We start from the raw sequence: 21,255 nt of genomic DNA on the forward strand, positions 1-21,255 counted from the left end.
ATTGGTCCCGAGGATTAAAGTTTTTAGTTGGAATCTCCTACATGGCTCCCAACTTTGGATCGTTTTTAGTTTTTGGGATTTATACTTTAGTCTTTTATAATACCAAACTGAGATTGCTACTCATCTTTTCTTTCACTACAACTTTGCAAAGGGCTACGTGGGAATGAATTGATCTGAACCAAACTTGGTGGCACTTTCCTTCCTATAACTTTGACACCTTGAATTCTAGTGATCGGTTTAGGGAGAGGGATTCACTTAATTCTTAGGATGTCTCGAACATTAGGGCCTCGATTGCTATTAATTTTGTGGTTCCTTTGGAAATCCGATAATGATAACCTCTTTAACAAACAGTGCCAACATCCTTCTTTTGTGTATTATCTTATCGGGTTGTGATTTTATTTCATGCTATGATAAAGACCTTTTTACCTAAGGACGATAATAGATAGGGTAAATCAAATCCAGTTACTTGGAAACCCCCCTTTGAAGGGTTGGTTGGTGTAAGCTCAATTGTAATGTCAAGTATATCGGTGGACTGTAGGTTAACAATTTTGGTCCTGGCAAAATTGTCCATCAGCAAATTAATTTCAGAAATAAGCCATGTTTAATTATCGACATTAAGCTTATTACTAAGGCAATTATCCATTTCTGCCTCTTCTTGGATTGTCATTTTTCTGTAAAGACAAGGTAGAGATTTCTCTACTATCCATTCCATAAGTCTAGTACTCAATGATAATTGATATATCAAGTTACTTGACTTGTCAACTTTTTTTATTTTAGAGATATATGCAGTAGTCGTCTAGGAAAAAAAAAAAAGAAAAGAAAGTTAAGGCAGCTATTCTTGTAAATATGGACATACTTATCCATAAAAGTGTATGCTAATTAAACATCTTTCATTGTAAAGAAAATAAAGATTAAAAAAAAAGTATTGATTTAGATTATTCATTTCGACTATTATCAGTTTCAGCAATGCATGATCAAGAATTGTACAAAATTCGACATTGTGAGTACCACGAACTGCTTAATTTCCAATTCACAAACCTAAGAAAAAACATACAATATGTCAAGAATCATGTAAGTTATCGAACAAAATTTGATGTTATTAATCTTATATCTTAAAATTTACTCTGAGTTTCATGGATACAAGACGTGCATCTCCATCATTTCCTTTAACTAACATGCTTCCTCAGCAAATGCCTTGTGATTTCCTACATATTAGAAAAATATTATTGAACTATAACCAGTCACGAAAAACATTCAAGTGAAGCCGCATAGAGTTTCCAGTTCCTTCTAGAGAGATGAAATGAGGCACTGCTAGCGGTTGCACCTTCCTACAAACTGTATGGAGGTTCTCCACCATCATATATATACCACGTGCCGAATATATATATATATATATATATATATATATATATATATATATATATATATGTCGGGAAGGTTTCATCATATAATAAAATGTACTTTGTTTTGACGGTGATGGATGCGAATAAAAAACTATGACTATCAAGCGAACAAAACAAAGTAACCTGCGTGCGAAGGATCTAAGAATAATATATATATATATTTTTTTAGGACGACGACACCTTGCGTAAATCATGTATGCATATTAGTACTTAAACGGCTGGCTATCAACAATTGCCATGATCCTTTAAAGGAGATTTGAGTACATTGCAAAGCAACAGCAAACCATTAATAATTTGCTTATCTTCAAGTTACTCAAACATCCTCCTGACAAAATCCAATGCTGATGCTTTACCTTCAATAATTCATCATGCTTCCTTCTTCTTCCAACAACGTATTTTTCTGGCAAACTATTCTTGTTGATCCGTTGGTGGCTCTTTAAGATTTGTTCATTGCTTTTGATACGACCTTAATGCCCAACCGAAACCCTTCTTTAACCACCTCCCTATTGCTACCAAGCAAAACACAATCTCTCCTTCTTTCTTGAGCTTCTTTTCTCTGCCCTCTTCCCCAAACAGTTGACTTAATGCTTCTGGAAAGGAACAGGAGAGTTGAAAGAGAAGCTTGTCGGGAGGAGGAACCAGATGGCTACAAAGTCGCGTTTTTCTACGGTCATCCGACCGTCTCTTCCATCTATCTATCTGTGCTCTGTTACGACATACTTGCCTTGCTTGCTTGCACGATCCTCAAAGGTCTTCTCCTTCGTTCTGGTGACGGGATTCACATGAAGCTAGTGATTTCTTTCCCGACCTGAAGACTCCTCTTTCTTGCGGCCGTGGGAGGTTCGTTTATAGTTCAACCACTTACTTGGTTCGATGGGTTCAAAGATGGATCTTTTCTGATAAACAAGTGATCTTGATGGGTGTTCTCCGCGGATTTTATCTCCAACTACACATAATGCTTGTCGAGGTTTTTTTGGCTTAATTTGTTGAATGCCTTCTCTTTAGATTTTTTGGGGAAATTTTTTTTGTTTGTGGAATCAGTGATGGAGAGGTCTGAAATTGATGGATCTTTTAAGTTCAAAAGTGACTTGAAATTAGCATGCTCCTCGTATTGGCTTTCAATCCGGTCTTGATAGGTTCATCAGCATAAATTAGCATGCTCCTTGTTGTTACTATATTCTCTTCACCTGCTTCATCTTTTTCATTTTTCGCTTATTTCATAAACAAGTTGCAAGTCTGTATCTTATTGTTTGTCCTTCTTTCAGAAACAAACAAACAAACAAACATGTGCTCCCATTGCATGTGTGTTTGTAGCTTTCTTATTAGTTTACTGGTGCCAGAGAAGGATTTTTTTATAGGAAGGTTTGGTAATAATAAAACACTAATTCCCTTTGGCAATTTGTGCCTCTTTTTATTTTTTTTTTCTTTTTTCACATAATGTTTCCCCTTCGTATAATAGATTTGATCTCCATACCTTTCAAATATTTTTTTGGAAGGGATTTGGTATGGACATTGTCTATTAAATACTTAATCTGTAATTCACTCTACTGTTTATTTCCTAATCAATATTCTCTTATTAGGAACTTAAATTTCAGCAATTAATACTTATTTCCTACCTTGAATACCCAAAATAAGGAATAATTAATTATTTTCAATTAAAAATAATGAAAAAATAAAAATAAAATTATTCCTTATTAGAAAATATTCTCATCTCTATGAGATACTCCTTTTCATCCATTTTGACGACCTTGTGGACATATTAGTGGAGATCATTGGCTCTACGTAGGTTCTTCTTTTTAATTTGTTTAATTTAAATATTTTAGTTGTTTAATTTCATATTCTTTAATTAACAAAAGGGTATGCTGTATGCTTTAGATTTAATTAATTGTTTTATTTTTTAACATAACATATAAATTAGTAAACACATTTAATGATGTCCATACCTTCTTCACATATTAATTTAAATTGTTGATTAATGCTAACTTAATTATTTGAATCATGACACTGAATGATTTTCATGATGTTCATGCTTCATATGTTTAAATTAGATTATTGCTCATATTAAGATTATCCATCCTATCAAAAGATTTTTCATGTCTCGAGACCATATTTATAAATTTTTATGCCTTTAACTTCTTCTAGTCTCCAATGAGCTTCAATGATGGGAATAAACACAATATTAATCCACTATTATAGCATATTGGTTGCAGGAATTATCATGAACTGCGAAGAAGTAGATGCCGAGGTAGTTAGGTATATCGGATTAGTTCTAATCATCTGAAATGGATTGTTGGAATTATGTTCAACATGGATAAATTAAGTTCTAAGTTATGCTTCTCAGCTAATTAATTGATATTGGTTCAATTTGAAACAAACATTTTAAGAACCCATAGATTCACAACTCAATTAGTTACGTTTGAGTTGAAATTATTTATTAATTTAAAGGTGATTTGTCAGTTATGATTAAGCAATGATAGAACCATAATTTAGATTCAGGATTCATTTTGATTTAATTTTGAGAAGTATTTATTTCTTTTTATCTTAAGGAAAATCGAATTTGGGAATCAAAGGACTTAATAGGGGAGAAATGTAATCGCTCTAATTTTTCTTTCATAACTAAAATGATAATATTTATTTCTTAATTTACATGCCATTGAGTGGAATTTTATTTTGGTAGTTAATACATATTTCCTACCTTGAATACCAACTTAGTTATTGTCAACTAAAATAATCACAAAAATAAAATAAATTATTATCCTTTTCATCCTCTTTATAAATTGTCTGACCTCCTCCCTTTTCAGCTATCGTGGCTAAGGGATAGATTCAATCGTGAGAAGAAACTTACGGCGATCATCAACTCCAGGTAGGTTCTCCTTTTTCTTTAATTTAAATTCTAATATATTCTATTGACTATTTAATTATTCTTAAAATTTTGATATTAATTAATTTCGGAATTTCTATATGAAAAAAGGATACAATGCATTCTTTTTATTCAATTAGTTGTTTTGAATTTCGTATCGTGACATATAAATTAGTTATTTAATTATGTTCATGCATTCATTTGTTAGTTTAAATTAGTGATTAATATTAATTTAATTATTTGTTTCATCATATTAGAACCTTCAAACCATATTTAATGATTTTCCATGATATTCGTATCATTCTGCATTTAAATTTGTCTTGAGGGAAAAGGTTTTGAATGCTATAAGCCATTATACATCTCAAGTTGATTAGAGGATCAAACCAAAAGAGTATTTTCAGAAGACTTAGATGATATCATTTAAGGAATACATATAACTATAAAACTTATAATTGGAGATTTACATTCTCATGTAGAAAAAATATATAGTGAATTTATAAGGGTGTGTGAGGGCCTTGGTTGTGGGGAGAGAAATGAAGAGGGTGGTATGATTTTGGATTATTTTGTATTATCTCATAATTGTAAATACTTACTTCAAAATAGATGAATATTTGATCACCTATAAGAGTGGTCATATCTATCATATAGACTTTTTTCTCAATAGAAAGTTAGATAAAATTATATGTGAGAATTATAAAATGATACATGGCAAAAGCTTGATGAATCAACATAACTTGATGGTATTGGACATTTATTGTTATAAATGGTAAAAGAAAAAGATAATAGAAGAAATTATGAGGACTAGATGGTGGAATTTTAGTGATAATAATGTAAGAATTTTTAAGAAATGGATCGAAAGGAAGGCGACTTGGAACATAGATGGAGATAATATTAATATTATTTAAATTATAATAGCCAATAAGATTAGGAGCTTAATAAAGAAGATTCTTGGTGAAACATAATGTAAAAGTATAGTTTTAAGAGAGAGTTGGTGGTGGTGTAAGAAAGTTCATAAAGTAATTTTTATTAAAAGATCATCCTTTAAATATTGGAAAATTATAAAAATGAGAAAAAAATTTAATGATACATAAAACAAAGGCTAAAAGAGCTATTAGTATGATAAGAAATAAAAGATTATAATTTTTATAACAAATTAGGTATTAAAGATGGGAAAAAGATATATACTGAATCACTAATGATAGGGAAAGGGAGTAAAATAATTTCAGTAATATTAGATACATTAAAGATCAAAGAATACTTGTTAATGATAATGAAATTATGGAAAGAAGAAGAAATTATTTTTATAAATTATTTATTGAATAATCTATGAGTGTATAGATAATAATGGTAGATTTAATAATTATACATTTTATTTGTAGAATTAGAGCTACTGAAGCAAAAGATATCTAAAACACATTGAAAATACTTAAGATTGTGAGGTGTAATGGTATCTTTTTTATTGAGGTTTGTAAAAAGATTTAGGAGACTAAGGAATATCTTAGTGAACTAGCTTATTTAACAAAATTTTGAGATTTAGAAAGATGTTTGATGAATTAGGAAGAGCTTTTTAGTGTCAATTTAAAAGAATCAGGGTAACATACAAAATTATTTTAATTATAATAGAATTAAAATCATGAGTCACACTATAAAACTTTGGGAAAGAGTTATCCATATTAGAATAAGATTTCAAATAAATATCTTTAAAAATTAATTTAGTTTTATGCTTAAAAAATAAACAATAGAAGCAATTTATTTATCAAGACAACTAATGGAAAATTATAGAGAGAAAAAAAAATACCTATATATAATTTTTATTGATTTAGAGAAGGTATACGATAGAGTTTCTAGAGATTTATTATGGTGAGTCTTTGAAAAAAAAAAAGTGTATGAACAAATTATATTAATATTACTAAGATAATGTAACTATTACTATAAGAACTATATGGAGTTTGTCTAGTGAGTTTCCTAGTTCCTACTTTTTTACATTAATAATGAATTAAGTTATTAGTCATTTATACGATAAGCCTCTCATGGTCCATGCTATTTATTGATAATGTTATGCTATGCAATTTCGAATGGTACCGTCCAGTACGGGCGGTACGCACCGGTCTGACGGCATATCGGTACGCGGATCGCCCGCTATTGGACGGATCATGCTATAGTGCTACAGTAATACACTGTAGTAATGCTATAGTGTTACACTGTAGTAGTAGTGTTACAATGCTGCAATAAGAGAAAATCGCTCGATAAACCTTGGTGTACCGTTCGGTATACCCTGGTGTATCGCTTGGTACGCCGGTACCGTACCATACCGAGCCAACCTCGAAATACTGGTACGGTACGGTATTGCATACCTTAGATAATGTTATCCTAGTTGATGAGAGTCAAGATAAATTTAATTCTAAACTTGAGTTGTAGAGGCATTCTTAGAAATTAAAAGGTTTTAGATTAAGTATGACTAAAACTAAACATTTGAGATGTAATTTTAATAATATTAAGTTGGATGAGTAAGAAGTTCCACTAAGTAAAGTTTTAGATATCTTGAATCAATTATTAACAAGATAGAGAGGATAAAGATATTTTTCATATAATAAAAATGAGATGGTTAAAATGGCGAGAGGTATTAATAATCTTAAGTGATCATTGTATACCTTTGAGATTAAAAGAAAAAAATATATGATAGTTGTTAAACGTTTTATGGATTTATGTGTTGAGCACTTAAGAAATAACAAAAATGTTATATTGTTAAGATGAGAATGTTGATGTGGATGTGTGGAGTTAATAGGAAAAATTGGAAAAAAATATCATTATTTGTGAACAATTAGCTATCACTTCAATCGAGGATAAAATGAGAAAAAATTATCTAAGATGATACAAATGTGCATAGGAGATGTACAGATACATTAGTTAAAAAAGGTGAAATGATTAGTATCAATGGTATAAGAAGAGGTAGATAAAAGATTCATGATGTCGATCCCAAATAGTTGGTACTTTATGATTTTGTCGTTGTCATATTGTAATGTTATTGTTGTTCTAAAATTTTGTGATTGATGTCTTAAGATTTTTCATATCTTTAAACTAAATTTAACATTGTTTATACCTTCATTGTTATAAATAATTGAAAAAAAAATACTGATGTCATTAGGGGCACTGTTGGGACAGTCATTAGGGGTATTTAATCTAAAATACCTTCATTGTTATAAATAATTTGTCATCTTTGATTTTGTTTGGGATCGACTCCAAACCATAGTTATTGAAACTAAACTGAATCGAGTGGTTGGATCAAAAAAGGGGGAATTGAACCGTTGATTAGTCTGATTTATTTATTAGATCCATTATGTTAAAAAATCGAGATGAACTATTTGACCGACTAGTTTTTGAATAACCAATGTAAAATAAAATCAATCCAGTTTTGTAAATATAATTAAAATTAGTTAAATATTCTTTTTATTGTTTAATAGGATATTTAGGTAAAATTTGAAATGAAGGTTAACATGAAATCTTTATTATACAATCACTTCTCTTTTTGTGTCACCCTTTCTTTTATTAGAAACCTCTCTCCTTCGCCTCCTCATCTCCTTACGACAATTGTTTTGTCTTTACCCCTCCTCTCATATATCTTCTCTTTACCTTTTTCTTGCTTAAGTCACCAAAATGAACATGATGAGAATAAACCAAATGTTGCAATAGGATAAATGAACATTATTTTTAAAAAATTCATATGCATATGTTATTTAAGTCATGACAACTATATCGGATACCTTTTTTATTATGTTGAACAATCTATTTTGAGTTTGATTAATCAAATTACCTTTTAGATATTGTCACTTGTTATTTAATTTGGATAAAAGTTTACGTCTATAATTTTGGTTATAATTTTTATTTTTATCATATTGTATGCAATCGAAGTTTTGTTTTCATTTGTCTAAGGATTGATATTTTTTAATAATGTTAATATTTTGTGTTTTATATAAATTTTTAAATAATTTTATATATTTAAAAATATTTTAGATTAAATAAGGGGTTCGACTAATTGACCCACAAGTCCTACTAGTGACCCAAGGCTTGGCTGGGTCACTTTTTGATTCGATTTGGATAACTATTGGTTGAACTAATTGGTCGGAACGAACCAGACCCAACTCACGTTAGGTTCGGCCTAACCTACACCAACATTGTTGCTTGTGGCTCGGTGCGACCCAATGACCCAGTAGCCATACAACCTAGTGTAGCCCTAGCATGGTCCGATACTATGCCGATAGCCTATTGCAGTCCAACCCAAATCAGCCTGAGTTTGGCTGGTTCATGTTAGTCCAAGGTGTATCCAGACTGGTTTTGATCTATTCAGACCAGTTCAGAGGGTCTTTGTATAGATTTAAATCAAATCAAGTTGGATTCAGATGATTTCTGACTAATTCTAGCCAAATTTAAATGATTAAAGTAAGGTTAAAATTGAATTTGAATTATTTCTGTTCGATTCAAATAGGATTTGGGTAATTTAAGACTCGATAAAGCTAATTCAGCTCAAATGAGGTAAATTGAACTCAGGTTTAGGCCAATCTCCGAGCTAGTAGGCTTGATACCCATCTATCTTTCGATCTAGTAAATTTAAAGGATTTTATTTGATGTTCTATGATAAATTTTTATAGTTAAGGTATCTTTCATCAAGGTTGATATTATTTTTACCATGCATATGACACATGTGGCTATGATGGAGGAGCAATTTGAGTTGGATCAACACCCCGTGAAAAGAGCTAGGGCCTATCACAGTGAGGAGCTGCAACTAGATTGAGTCTTCCATGCCATAAACTCATAAAGAAAGCATGATCTACAAGCATTAATGGAAGAATTACAAATAAATGAATAAAATATATAATGATATATTTGAGAACATTTATTTTTCAACCCGTGCAAGCATGCTACTACTGGTAGGCAAATCATTTTGAGAATATGCAAACCTTTTGAGGATTTATGTGCTGTCAGATATATGCTAGATGGTTTCTCCATCATTGTGAGGAAATATATGTCCCTGTCTCCTAAATGAAGTGTAATATGATGAAGGGTAATATGAGTTCCTTTTGTTAGCTACTGGGAGAATATAGAACTATCATGTCGAGTAATATATCTCCATCCCGGGAGAGTGAATGTCAGGTGTCCAATCTTTATGCCTATGTACTTTGTGGATGTCATTCCATAAATGTGTTTGTTTAAGTTATGTTCCATAAGACTAACATATGATGATTACTTTCTTGAAAGAATTTTGAATAATTCTTGTGTTTTTATTTCATTCATGATTTTCAAAAGAACTGATTTATGTTCTTTTACGAGTATTCATGGCATATGAAATTTTTAGTAAAAGATGATTGACAATGTTACATGAGTACTGAATCTTGTCTGTATGATTCTGAAATTTTTGACAAGATCCTACTCATTATGGTTGTTGAAATGATTTATTTTTTTATTCCTTCCTTTTTATTTTTAGATGGAGGAAACTCAAAAGATTAAGTTGGAATGATGATTTGACACCAAGAATTAATATGTTCCAATAACTTTTTTACTTCACCTATAGATAAATGATTTGATCTATGTTGTAATAAATATGTAAGATATTGAGAAAATACATTAAAAGAAAAGGGCTCTATAGTTGTAGATTTTTAAAGAGATGTTTATGCATGAATGAATTTTCTCATTGTTATATGTAAACAATAATAAAACTAGATATCTTTGTACAGTTGCAGGTCTTTATACTCATTCTCTCATCTTTTTTCCTTTCTGTTTTCATTCCTTCCATAATTTCTTTCTTCATTTTTTTTGCATTTGTCTCTTACTCTCTTCCATCTGGAATAAAGGATTGATGACAAAATTGGGTCATTCAAGTTTAACCAAATTTGTTCAAGTTAGTCTATGAATGTTAATGGGTTATGCACCATTTGGCCAGCCAATTAAACCTACCTAGTTGTGAAACATTTCATGTATATGTTAAGTACCACATGCCATTAGTCCTGAATAAATGATCAACAGATCAAGAATAGATCATTTTTTTATTGATTTAGTTTACCTTAGTTTATTCTCTCTCCCTATACAGCAAGATACATTATGAGTCTACTTTTAGTCTTACAAACATTAGTTCTAAGGATTAAAGGTTGCTGCTAGGGTCTGAGTCATTGGAAACAACCTCCCTATATTTAAAAATAAGGTTGTGTATATTGACTCAAACCCCCCTGACCCTGTATTACGGGAGTCATATACACTGAGTATGCCAACATCAGTCCGAAGGTATTTATTTCCCTTTCTGAGAAGCATCAATCTCTTGTAATTTGTACAATAAATGCAAAATATTGCACTACTTTATAAAACTTATGACTCCTTTTCTTAGCTGCAGATTTGCATAACAAAATCACCCTTCCAACCTCATCACAATCCGATGATGACTGAAAAGGCAATGGATAAGTATTCAGTCTCAGTAAATCCAAATGCAAAAGATGGTATTAAGAAGCATTTCACTGGGGCAATGATTACTAGAGGTTCATCAATTCCTTCAACCAGCAAGGAAAAGCCTCTACCTAATTATCTAAGAGCTTATACCAACTCGTGCCATGATTTTTGCAAGTATGGATGGAAAGAACCTCTTAAGACTGACACAAAGCTTCCTTCAGTTCTTCCCAAATTGAATGACAATTTGAAGAAGCATTCAACTGGAGGAATGATTACTACAGGTTCATCACTTCCTTCAACCAGCAAGAAAAAGGCTCTACCTCATTATCTAAGAACTTGTACCAACTCCTGCCATAAATTTTGCAAGGATGGATGGAAACAAGCTTTTGAGACTGACACAAAGCCTCTTTCAGTTCTTCGCAAATTGAACAACAATTTGGAGAAGCATTCAACTGGGGGAAGGATTACTACAGGCTCATCACATCCTTCAACCAGCAAAGTAAAGCCTCTACCTCGTTATCTAAGAGCCTCTTCTAATGCCTGCCATGATTTTTGCAAGCGTGGAAGGAAACAAGTTTTTGAGGCTGAGAGAAAGCATCCTTCATTTCTTCTCAAGTTAAACAACAAATCAAAGAAGCTTTCAACTGGGGGAAGGATTACTACTGGTATATCACTTCCTTCAACCAGCAAGGTAAAGATTCTACCTCGTTATCTAAGAGCTTCTACTAACTCCTGCCATGATTTTTGCAAGTATGGGTGGAAATATGATTTCATGGCTGAGACAAAGCCTTTGTTTTTTCCCAATTCGATCAACAAGTTTACTCTGAGAGATGAGTCATATCAAGTAAACAAATTACATGTAGAAGAGAGAAACCCTTGTGCGATCAAGCTGAAGCCCTCATCTCATAGAAAAGCCAAATTTCCTGATAAACCAGCTGTCAATAAGGAAAAGTTTTCTTCAAAGAACATCAAGGATGGATTTTTAGAGTTCCCTGTCAAGATTAAGTTGCAATCACCAATATCAACACAAACAAGCAGTATATCTAATGATCATATAGTTATTCCAATTTTGACGAATGAAGAATCTCAGGTGAGATACACTAATCCAAGGGATCAAAAGATGAAACAAGTTATCAAATCAAAGAATCTGATCAAGTCACATTCATTTTCTTACCATCATAAAGTTGGTGAACAATCTACTGACAATGGATTTGATGCACGACAGAAGACTGGTATCATCAAGAAGAGGACTTTATCTCTATGGGAAGCCAGTTCATCTTTTAAACCTAAACTGGTTAAGCAAACATCTTTGAAGAGCAACATCACACATAAGATACCAGTTCCTAGTAAGATCACTCCTGTTAGTGCTGCATCTAAGAAGGTCAGTGAGATAACAACTGTAGCATCAAGATCTGTGCTTTCTCCTTCACATGAACCAACTGGACGAAGAAATGGGAAAGAAGTTCTTGCTAAGAGTGGTGAAAAGAAAGATATGCTAGAAAAGAAGATGTTGAAACCATCCACAGCTTCTCCATCTCTCACGTATATTGGTGATGGTGTCTTGAGTTTGAACCACAGGAAACACAAGCATGGAAAGGAAGTGATCCCTGACAAGAATCAAGAAGTTGGAAAAGCCCAATATGATAGTGAGAACAATGAGGAGAAAACATTGTATGTTAATAAGAGACCTGAGAAAGCTGGTTTGGATTCTACAGTGCAGAAATCATCAAAAACAGGGAATGTTGTCTGTGATTCCTCAAAGCAACCACTACTGAAATGTGAAAATAGTGATATGGATTTCCCACTGCAGGAAATGCTCGAGCCGGAAAATGCTGACACCGAGAACATCAATCTTCATTCCTTTGAACTGAATCTTGATCATCAGAAATTGATTGAACAAACGAGTGTTGATATAAATTTTCCAGAGAAGAAATTGTTGAACCCAGAGAACTCAGAGAATGTCATTATAGTGAAGCCAGAAAATGCTGACATGGGTATCCTAGGGAAGAATTTTCTGGAACTAGAGAATGGTAATTTTGATTCCTTTGAGTTGGATCTTGATGATCAGAAATTGCTTGAACAAAAGAATGCCGACATCGATTTCCTAAAGCAAAAATTAATGAACCCAGAGAACCTAGAGAATGTCGATATACTCAAGTCAGGGAATACTAACATGAGTGTCGTAGGGCAAAAATTGCTAGAACTAGATAACATTAATCTTCATTTGTTTGGACTGAATCCTGATGATCAAGAACAAAAGAATGTCGATATGGATTTCTTAGAGAAGAATTTGTTGAACCCAGAAAAGATAGAGAATATCAATATGCTCAAGCCCGAGAATGCTAACATGGGTGTCCTAGGGCAAAAATTGCTGGAACTAGAGAACACTAACTTTGATTGCTTCAAATTAAATCCTGATGATCAGAAATTGCTCGAACAAAAGAATTTCGATTTAAATTCACTAGAGAAGAAATTTGTAAATTCAGATGACCCAAATAACTCAGCATATATTGATTTGTTTAAGCCAGAGAATGCTGACATGGATGTTTTAGGGCAAAATTTACTGGAACTAGAGAACATCAATCTTGATTCCTTTGAACTGAATCCTGATAATAAGAAATTGTTTGAACAAAAGAATATCGATATGGATTTGCTAGATGATTCCTCAGAACTGAAACATGATGAGGATTGGAAAATGGTCAAATTAAAAAATGTTGATATGAGTTTTCTAGAGCAAGATTCGTTGATGCCAGAGGAAATAGATTTCGAGTCCCTGGAAACAGAACCTACCAACCAGAAATTGCTCGAGCTAGGCAAGGATTACATGGATTCCCCAGAGCTGAAATTACTGAAACCAGAGGACATCAATCTTGTAGACACCTTGGAACTGAAATCTGATGGCGCCGATGTGAATTTTCTACGAGAGAAATTGTTGAAATTAGAGAACATTGATGTTGATGCTCTGGAACTGAAACCTAGTGATGACCAACCATCCCAATCTGCTACAGATGATGTGGAAGAGATTGAGGAATCAGAGTCTGCTTCTTCCGAAACAACTGAATTGGACTCGCAGAATGAGATTAAGGAAGACAATGAGATGGATTGCATGGACTCCCCAGAGCTGAAATTGCTGAAACCAGAGGACATCAATCTTGTTGACACCTCGGAACTGAAATCTGATGATGCCGATGTGAATTTTCTACAAGAGAAATTGTTGAAATTAGAGAGCATTGATGTTGATGCTTTGGAACTGAAACCTAGTGATGACCAACCATCCCAATCTGCTACAGATGATGTGGAAGAGATTGAGGAATCAGAGTCTGCTTCTTCCGAAACAACTGAATTGGACTCTGAGAATGAGATTAAGGAAGACAATGACATGGATTGCATGGATTCTCCAGAGCTGAAATTGCTGAAACCAGAGGACATCAATCTTGTTGACACCTTGGAACTGAAATCTGAAGACGCTGATGTGAATTTTCTACAAGAGAAATTGTTGAAATTGGAGAACATTGATGTTGATGCTTTGGAACTGAAACCTAGTGATGACCAACCATCCGAATCTGCTACAGATGATGTGGAAGAGATTGAGGAATCAAAGTCTGCTTCTTCCGAAACAACTGAATTGGACTCGCAGAATGAGATTAAGCAAGACAATGAGATGGATTGCATGGACTCCCCAGAGCTGAAATTGCTGAAACCAGAGGACATCAATCTTGTTGACACCTTGGAACTGAAATCTGATGACGCCGATGTGAATTTTCTACAAGAGAAATTGTTGAAATTGGAGAACATTGATGTTGATGCTTTGGAACTGAAACCTAGTGATGACCAACCATCCCAATCTGCTACAGATGATGTGGAAGAGATTGAGAAATCGGAGTCTGCTTCTTCCGAAACAACTGAATTGGACTCTGAGCATGAGATTAAGGAAGACAATGAGATGGATTGCATGGATTCTCCAGAGCTGAAATTGCTGAAACCAGAGGACATCAATCTTGTTGACATCCTGGTACTGAAATCTGAAGACGCCGATGTGAATTTTCTACAAGAGAAATTGTTGAAATTGGAGAACATTGATGTTGATGCTTTGGAACTGAAACCTAGTGATGACCAACCATCCCAATCTGCTACAGATGATGTGGAAGAGATTGAGAAATCGGAGTCTGCTTCTTCCGAAACAACTGAATTGGACTCTGAGCATGAGATTAAGGAAGACAATGAGATGGATTACATGGATTCTCCAGAGCTGAAATTGCTGAAACCAGAGGACATCAATCTTGTTGACATCCTGGTACTGAAATCTGAAGACGCCGATGTGAATTTTCTACAAGAGAAATTGTTGAAATTGGAGAACATTGATGTTGATGCTCTGGAACTGAAACCTAGTGATGACCAACCATCCCAATCTGCTACAGATGATGTGGAAGAGATTGAGAAATCAGAGTCTGCTTCTTCCGAAACAACTGAATCGGACTCTGAGCATGAGATTAACGAAGACAGTGACAATTGTGAATCTTTAAAAAGTGAACAGAAGAGAATAGTCAGAAGAGATGCGATTGTTCATCATCGGGAAGATGAGTTTTCCATACCACACAAATTAAAGTTTACGAGAGGTAAGGCGATTGAACTTCAGCCTGAAAACAATGGTCCAAAAAGGCTAAGATTCAGGAGAGGAAGAATGGTGGATAGAAACGTCAACAGCAGTCACTTAGAGAGGGAGAACTTCCAAAGGAGTGAGATGGCCGACGTGGTAACTGACTCAAAACCAGAAACTCAAAGCATTGTGCTAAAACACCAAGATACACAGGAGAAGGATGTGCGAGGCTTATTCAACAATGTGATAGAAGAAACCACGAATAAACTAGTGGAGACTAGGAAGAGCAAGGTGAAGGCATTGATCGGTGCATTCGAAATTGTGATCTCTCTCCAATAGAGCAAACTAGAATCTACAATGACATTCTTTTTCTGATAACTGACTCAATGCTAGTAGTAGAACTGTCAGTGTTCACTTCATCCAATGTTGATAAAGTGAAAAAAAATTGTATCATAGAGTAGTAGTGTGGATATACAAAGTATGCTTGTCTAAATATGTCAACATGTTCAGGGAAGTTGGCTCATTCGAAAAGTTCTTGTGGGGTGGTACAAGTGATTCCTGTCATGGAACCTATTCCTGTAATGGTACTTATCCCTTGTAGTCAGTAAGTGCACTGTTCTCTTTGGCGGGACATATTTTCATACTTGTATAGAGTAGTTGTCTTTGGTTTGAGATTCTACTGAATAAGAGGTGCTTTTTCTTTGTTCAAAATATTTGTTACATTGGTTTCAAGTTTGAGATTAATTTAGGATTAGAGCAGGAGTGTAAAGAATTCATATTGAATCTGACTGCTGCGTCTCTTATCGATGTATTAGAAAAGAAGATACTTTTCCTCATTGCTTAGTCGCTACTGAATATACAATAAAGATATTTTAAAATACTTGGAATGTTCTATTGAAGTCAAAAAGTATAGGATTTTTGGGGAAGATAATAGAGTTATAAATTGGTTAGCTAATCGTGTTGGGATCTCCAAATCCAACATCATTTGGAGTTGTTTGATTTACAAATCAAAGACACCAATCATCAATGCTACCACACCAGCTCTGCTTTAGAAATTTATGGATAATGAGTATTTAGGGAGTGATGGCCGCTCCTACTAGCAATAATAAGACAAAATTGATCATTCTATTTATCTTCGTAATGGCATCTTTGAAAGAGCAAAAATATTGGCATTGAGAACATATTTTTTAACTCGTCTAAATTTGCAGATATTAGTTTTAAGGGTCAAAATAGTTCAGTGTGACAATGACCAATAAATTATCTAAATTATCTTTTGCCGATAGCAGAGAATAACCAATAAATTACCCTTCTGATTTTTTTTTTTTTCCAACACAGTCACCATTATGAGGTGTTTCAATAGAGTTACGGTGATTCACTCTGCTGGACCACAGAAATACTGAAACAAACCATCAACACTTACCAACTGCACACCCAATGCAAACATGAAAATCCATGACTATCCATCCATTGTAACTTGCAAGAAACTTTTTATATGGCTCAAACCAGATGGACAGCGCCACTCGTAAACTCTTATCAGGAATTTGCTCAATAATGTAACACTTCAAAAAGTCAATCAAACAGGTACACTATGATGCCTTTGGGCAACTCATGCACAAGTTCAGGTGAATCTCATGCACGAAATACAAAACTAGCCATTACTCTTAAGACATTGTATTGAAAGAAAGAACAAAGGATTTGCTTTTCTAATTAATGATCCATATAACATAAAAGACAAAATCAGCTTCACATGTAGATCACTCAAAATCAGATAACAACTGCATGAAAGGTCTGATAAATTCTCTCGGAAACATGTGTTCTCTAAGAAGCTTGATTTTCATCAGCAGCAGCTTCAAATGTCTCGCCAGGCACCAGCTCAGGGACATCATCATCGTCATCCTGTTTCGCAGGTGCACCTGCACCAGGTGCCTGTTTCTGCAAGTGCTCCGCAAGCCTCTTCAGGTTTTCTAAATTATCAGGTCCTGGGAAAAAAGAAAATATCATCAAAAATTCATGTACTACGTACAAAACAACCAGAGACATAATATCTTGCAAGATGCCAACAACCAGGTTCAGCCATGGCACTAGTTATCCCATATAGCAATGCAAACACAGTAGAAAGTAGAAACAACCACATTTAGTAAGCAACAAAATATTTGACACCAGTAGCATTCATCAACATTTGGGAACAGCAATGGAACATAATCAACATGAATCTAGATGATTGAGCAAGACAAAATGAAAACTAATCAGCATGCACATATTGTATAGAAGCTACACACTCAAGACCACCATAATGTACAATTGCAAGTTAGTAACTTGGCAGTAACAAAAATGCGATAATGAAAGCTAAACACAATGTCCAAACTATAATAACATTAAATGAGAATACCTAGTTGGTTAATGATCCCAGGTAGCAGATCTTGAAGTTCTGTCACAAGAAAATCGTGTGTGAGTTGTCTTAGCTAAGTAAGGGATTCCAGAAAAGATGACAACTAAAATCCAAAAGAAAATTTTCATGAATCATCTCATATTTATCAACACCAGGCCAATCTAACAGATACTCGTCAAGTCACATACTCTTTGTCTGAGGAGACCCACTAACAACCCATGTATTGGCTGCAATTGAAGCTTGCACTGAAAAAATGTGGAAAAATTCAGTAAATCGTTTGGCAATGATTTAGTGTTTCTTTTAATGAATGTGATGTGCTTTACCCTTAGGGTTAACAAATTGAATAACAAGATCATCCTTAAAAATGTTAACTTCTTCTATAGCAGGAATGGCATTCACGCCTATTCTCTTCAAGGTGCTTTGAAGCCTCTTATCATCAGTTGTTGTAGTCTTGTGAACTGCCTTCTTCTTCCTGATCAAAATGCAGACAAACAAAATAAGGCACTTAAAAGTGTTTGATTTAACTGACCTCTAAAGGGTACTAGCATAAATTGCACATAGACAAAATATTTAGCCTCTAATCATTACCACAGATAATCAAACTGGTCAAGGTACTAGTATCTCAAAATTGGCGATAGAATAGAAATAAACCTGCGCATACTGCCCTTTCCCCCAGTGCGAACAGCACCAGCCATCTTCATGAGCTTCTCTACATTCATCTGCATGGAAAAGGAACATCATGTGACATGAATTAGAAGGTACCTTTGTCAAGCATGACTAGATCACATTCTAACTAAATACTTCAGTTATCAGAACCAGTAAAAATAAAAAATAGAATAAGTCAAGGATTTCAAAATTTAAACACTAACGACAGTTGCAAGAATATAGCAATGCGATGAAGTAACACATGCAATCCCGACAATCTAATTAATTTGGCCAAAGATTAAATCAGAATAAACCAAATATTAGGTTTTACTCAATACTATAAAGAGTGAGTCCTAATAGAAGACCCCAACACATGCACTATTTTAATGAAGATATCAAAGTGGCTCAAACTAGAAACCCTCAGTAACAAGGACTAGCTAAGAATGGCAAACATAACATCTTTGTTTTCCTCGACTTCATCACAGAAGATAAAGAAATCACAAATATGAGGATCTCAGCATGGTGACTCATCATTCTTAGATCTATTTTTTTATTTCAACAAACAGGGACAAAATTCTCTAAAATTTCCATTGTTATTTTCATTAGGTTAATGTCTGACAGGAATAATATTCTATGACAAAATGCCTCGTTTATATATATATATATATATATATATATATATATATATAAGATTATTTTTTTTTTTTATTTAAAAGGCGGCGTCGCATCGCCTCGACGACGTCGCCTTTTCCTTCCCCATGTGCGACGACATTGCCTCGTTTATTTAAATATATAAATATATATATATATAATCCGAAAAAGGCGACATCGCCGAACATCACCTTTTTCTAAGATATTTAAATATAAATATAAATATATATATATATATATTATTTTATTATTATTTTTCGTTCTATCTGGTAACGAGCGGTCCGCGTACCGGTATGCTGTCGGACCAGTACATACCGCCCGTACCGAGCGGTATCATTCGGTATTACCTACCTTGGAACAATGGCCTTTTGCTTAAGTGAAAAAAGATTTGTGGTAAGGGGGTCACTGGGTCTTTAAATATCCATGATTACCTCCTGTAAAAATATTCAGATTTTATCTTTCAACGAAAGAGAGGAGAACGATTTCACCGTTGCCTAGAACATAAGTTCAGGAGCCCATCAAAACCCCAACCACCATAAGCTTGAAAGTCATCTCATTTATGCTAACATTCTTACAGTAGGATTAGTGTCTTATTTAAGACGATCATTATTAGAAGTATTACTTGAAAGAACAATTACACACAAAAAATACAACAAAGTAACATCTGTATAACAACACATAGCTAAACCTCTACAACAAAGCAGCCCAACCCATCTAAGATTCAGCATTTCCAATTGAGCTTATGATCAGAGTTAAGGCATAGTCGAGTGCCAAACACAAAGATCAGCATGGATCTGCCATAAAAGAAAAACAATAAAGTGACTCTAAAGGAAAGGATCCCACTAAAACCAAAGTTCACAAGCAAGAACCACAGCAGAACAGACCGTGGAGGCTAAACCCTTTCCGAATGGTCAGATACTCTTCCATACTCAGAGAAACGGACAAAAACCTTAAAGCTTGACGAATCCAATCCTTAAAACCCTTTCTAACGGAGATCAGATCCAGCGAGATGAAGACATGAATAGAAAGAAGCGGAATTACCTTTGCAACGGTAAGACGGTAACCCACGCCGGAAGAAGAGAAGGAGGAGGAGTGCGCCGACAACGCAACTTCGCTACGAGAAAAGATTGGGTAGGGCGGAGATGACATTGATGCCGCATGGCATGACTAAATTACTGAAGCAACCCCGGAAATGATAGGAATTACGAGATTGGTGTACTACTTTTTGGGCATGTTGGTGGACCCGATGTCTAAAACCCAATAAGGAACCACCACGTAATTAACGGGTATGGATTTTGGCTCTGCACCCGTTAATCTGCTTTGATTTGAGCTGAGTCATTAACATAAAAACGAAAAAAAAAAATCTAACTCCGTAGCTCTCACTATTCTTTATTTTAAAGTCTGATTAAAAACTGTGAATAAAGTCATAATATGAACAGTTGGTATTTCCATGCGACGCGAGAAACAAAAGTGGATGAAATTGTAGTCGGTACATCCTAATCTGCTTTATTGGGCACATATTTATACATTTTTTTTCCCAAAATAATAAGATATCAATTAAGATCTTCAAGTTAACCACTTGAGTGTCATTATATAAGAAGGAATCCATCCAATTTGAGGATACGATTCCTTCCTTCAAAATAATAATAATAATTATTATTATTATTAATTTATCTATCTACTATGGTGTTTTTCAGAATCCATCCAATTCCCTAGTTGATTACATTTGGGAAGTCAATGTGTCACATTAGCTAGCGATGATATGGACCAAAGGTCGATTGTTTTCATCTTCATCATTAGCAGCATTGTCAAGGATAATAATTATGGGGTGGGTAGTTTAAATCAAAATTTATTTGTTGTTAAATATTTCCTCCTTGAAAATAAATCGCATTCTATGTCAAAGAAGATCCAACTATGTTAACTCCTCATCTCCCAGCTAGGTTTTTCTCATAAGTTGTTATCCTTCAGATCTGATAAATCTAGAATGATAACTAAGTTATCTTGCAGATAAATCTAAGTAACTTAATAACTAGTGTGACCAACCAAGAGCCTCGGCTCAAAATCTCTAAAAGGGGACCTCTGCCATGAAAAATATCATTTTGAGCCTTCCCTGTAGATCATAACTAGTTTTGTAATGACAATTCAACTCCTGAGTGTTAGCCATCTTTCAACTAATTATCTGAAGCCTAGGTAGCTTTCTTTTTAAAACTGACAGATGGATTGATCTTCCACTATTCCTAAGTTCTTTTAGAGAAAGAACAATTAAAATAAAATATAT

General features: G+C 33.9%; 2 protein-coding genes across 3 annotated transcripts; one reads left to right on the forward strand and one right to left on the reverse strand.

Annotated features, from left to right (window-relative positions):
* The first annotated feature begins 1,937 nt into the window (after positions 1-1,937).
* Positions 1,938-15,937, forward strand: LOC135586102 (uncharacterized). 2 transcript variants are annotated; one of them, XM_065109138.1, is made up of 3 exons: positions 1,938-2,243; positions 4,205-4,266; positions 10,637-15,937. In XM_065109138.1, the coding sequence occupies exon 3, from the start codon at positions 10,685-10,687 to the stop codon at positions 15,629-15,631; it is 4,947 nt and encodes a 1,648-aa protein (XP_064965210.1). In that variant the 5' UTR covers positions 1,938-2,243; positions 4,205-4,266; positions 10,637-10,684; the 3' UTR covers positions 15,632-15,937. The 2 variants fall into 2 exon arrangements, with proteins under 2 accessions (XP_064965210.1, XP_064965211.1); XM_065109139.1 differs by having other exon boundaries at positions 10,643-15,937.
* Positions 15,938-16,822: 885 nt separating this feature from the next.
* LOC103973927 (nascent polypeptide-associated complex subunit beta) lies at positions 16,823-20,163 on the reverse strand. The gene is made up of 6 exons (XM_009388600.3): positions 20,019-20,163; positions 18,333-18,400; positions 18,005-18,153; positions 17,870-17,926; positions 17,682-17,720; positions 16,823-17,271 (listed from the first exon to the last, which is right to left on the reverse strand). The coding sequence occupies exons 1-6, from the start codon at positions 20,124-20,126 to the stop codon at positions 17,111-17,113; spliced, it is 582 nt and encodes a 193-aa protein (XP_009386875.2). The 5' UTR covers positions 20,127-20,163; the 3' UTR covers positions 16,823-17,110.
* Positions 20,164-21,255: the final 1,092 nt, after the last annotated feature.

Source organism: Musa acuminata, chromosome BXJ2-5, assembly GCF_036884655.1.
Source record: "Musa acuminata AAA Group cultivar baxijiao chromosome BXJ2-5, Cavendish_Baxijiao_AAA, whole genome shotgun sequence".
Taxonomy (NCBI): Eukaryota; Viridiplantae; Streptophyta; class Magnoliopsida; order Zingiberales; family Musaceae; genus Musa; species Musa acuminata.

Coding starts and splice junctions, on each gene's coding strand:
- LOC135586102 (XM_065109138.1), top strand. CDS start 10,685: ATGATGACTGAAAAGGCAATGGATAAGTATTCAGTCTCAGTAAATCCA.
- LOC103973927 (XM_009388600.3), bottom strand. CDS start 20,126: ATGTCATCTCCGCCCTACCCAATCTTTTCTCGTAGCGAAGTTGCGTTG. Junction 18,401..20,018: donor ACCGTCTTACCGTTGCAAAG/GTAATTCCGCTT, acceptor TTTTCCATGCAG/ATGAATGTAGAGAAGCTCAT. Junction 17,721..17,869: donor TGGGTCTCCTCAGACAAAGA/GTATGTGACTTG, acceptor TTCTTGTGACAG/AACTTCAAGATCTGCTACCT.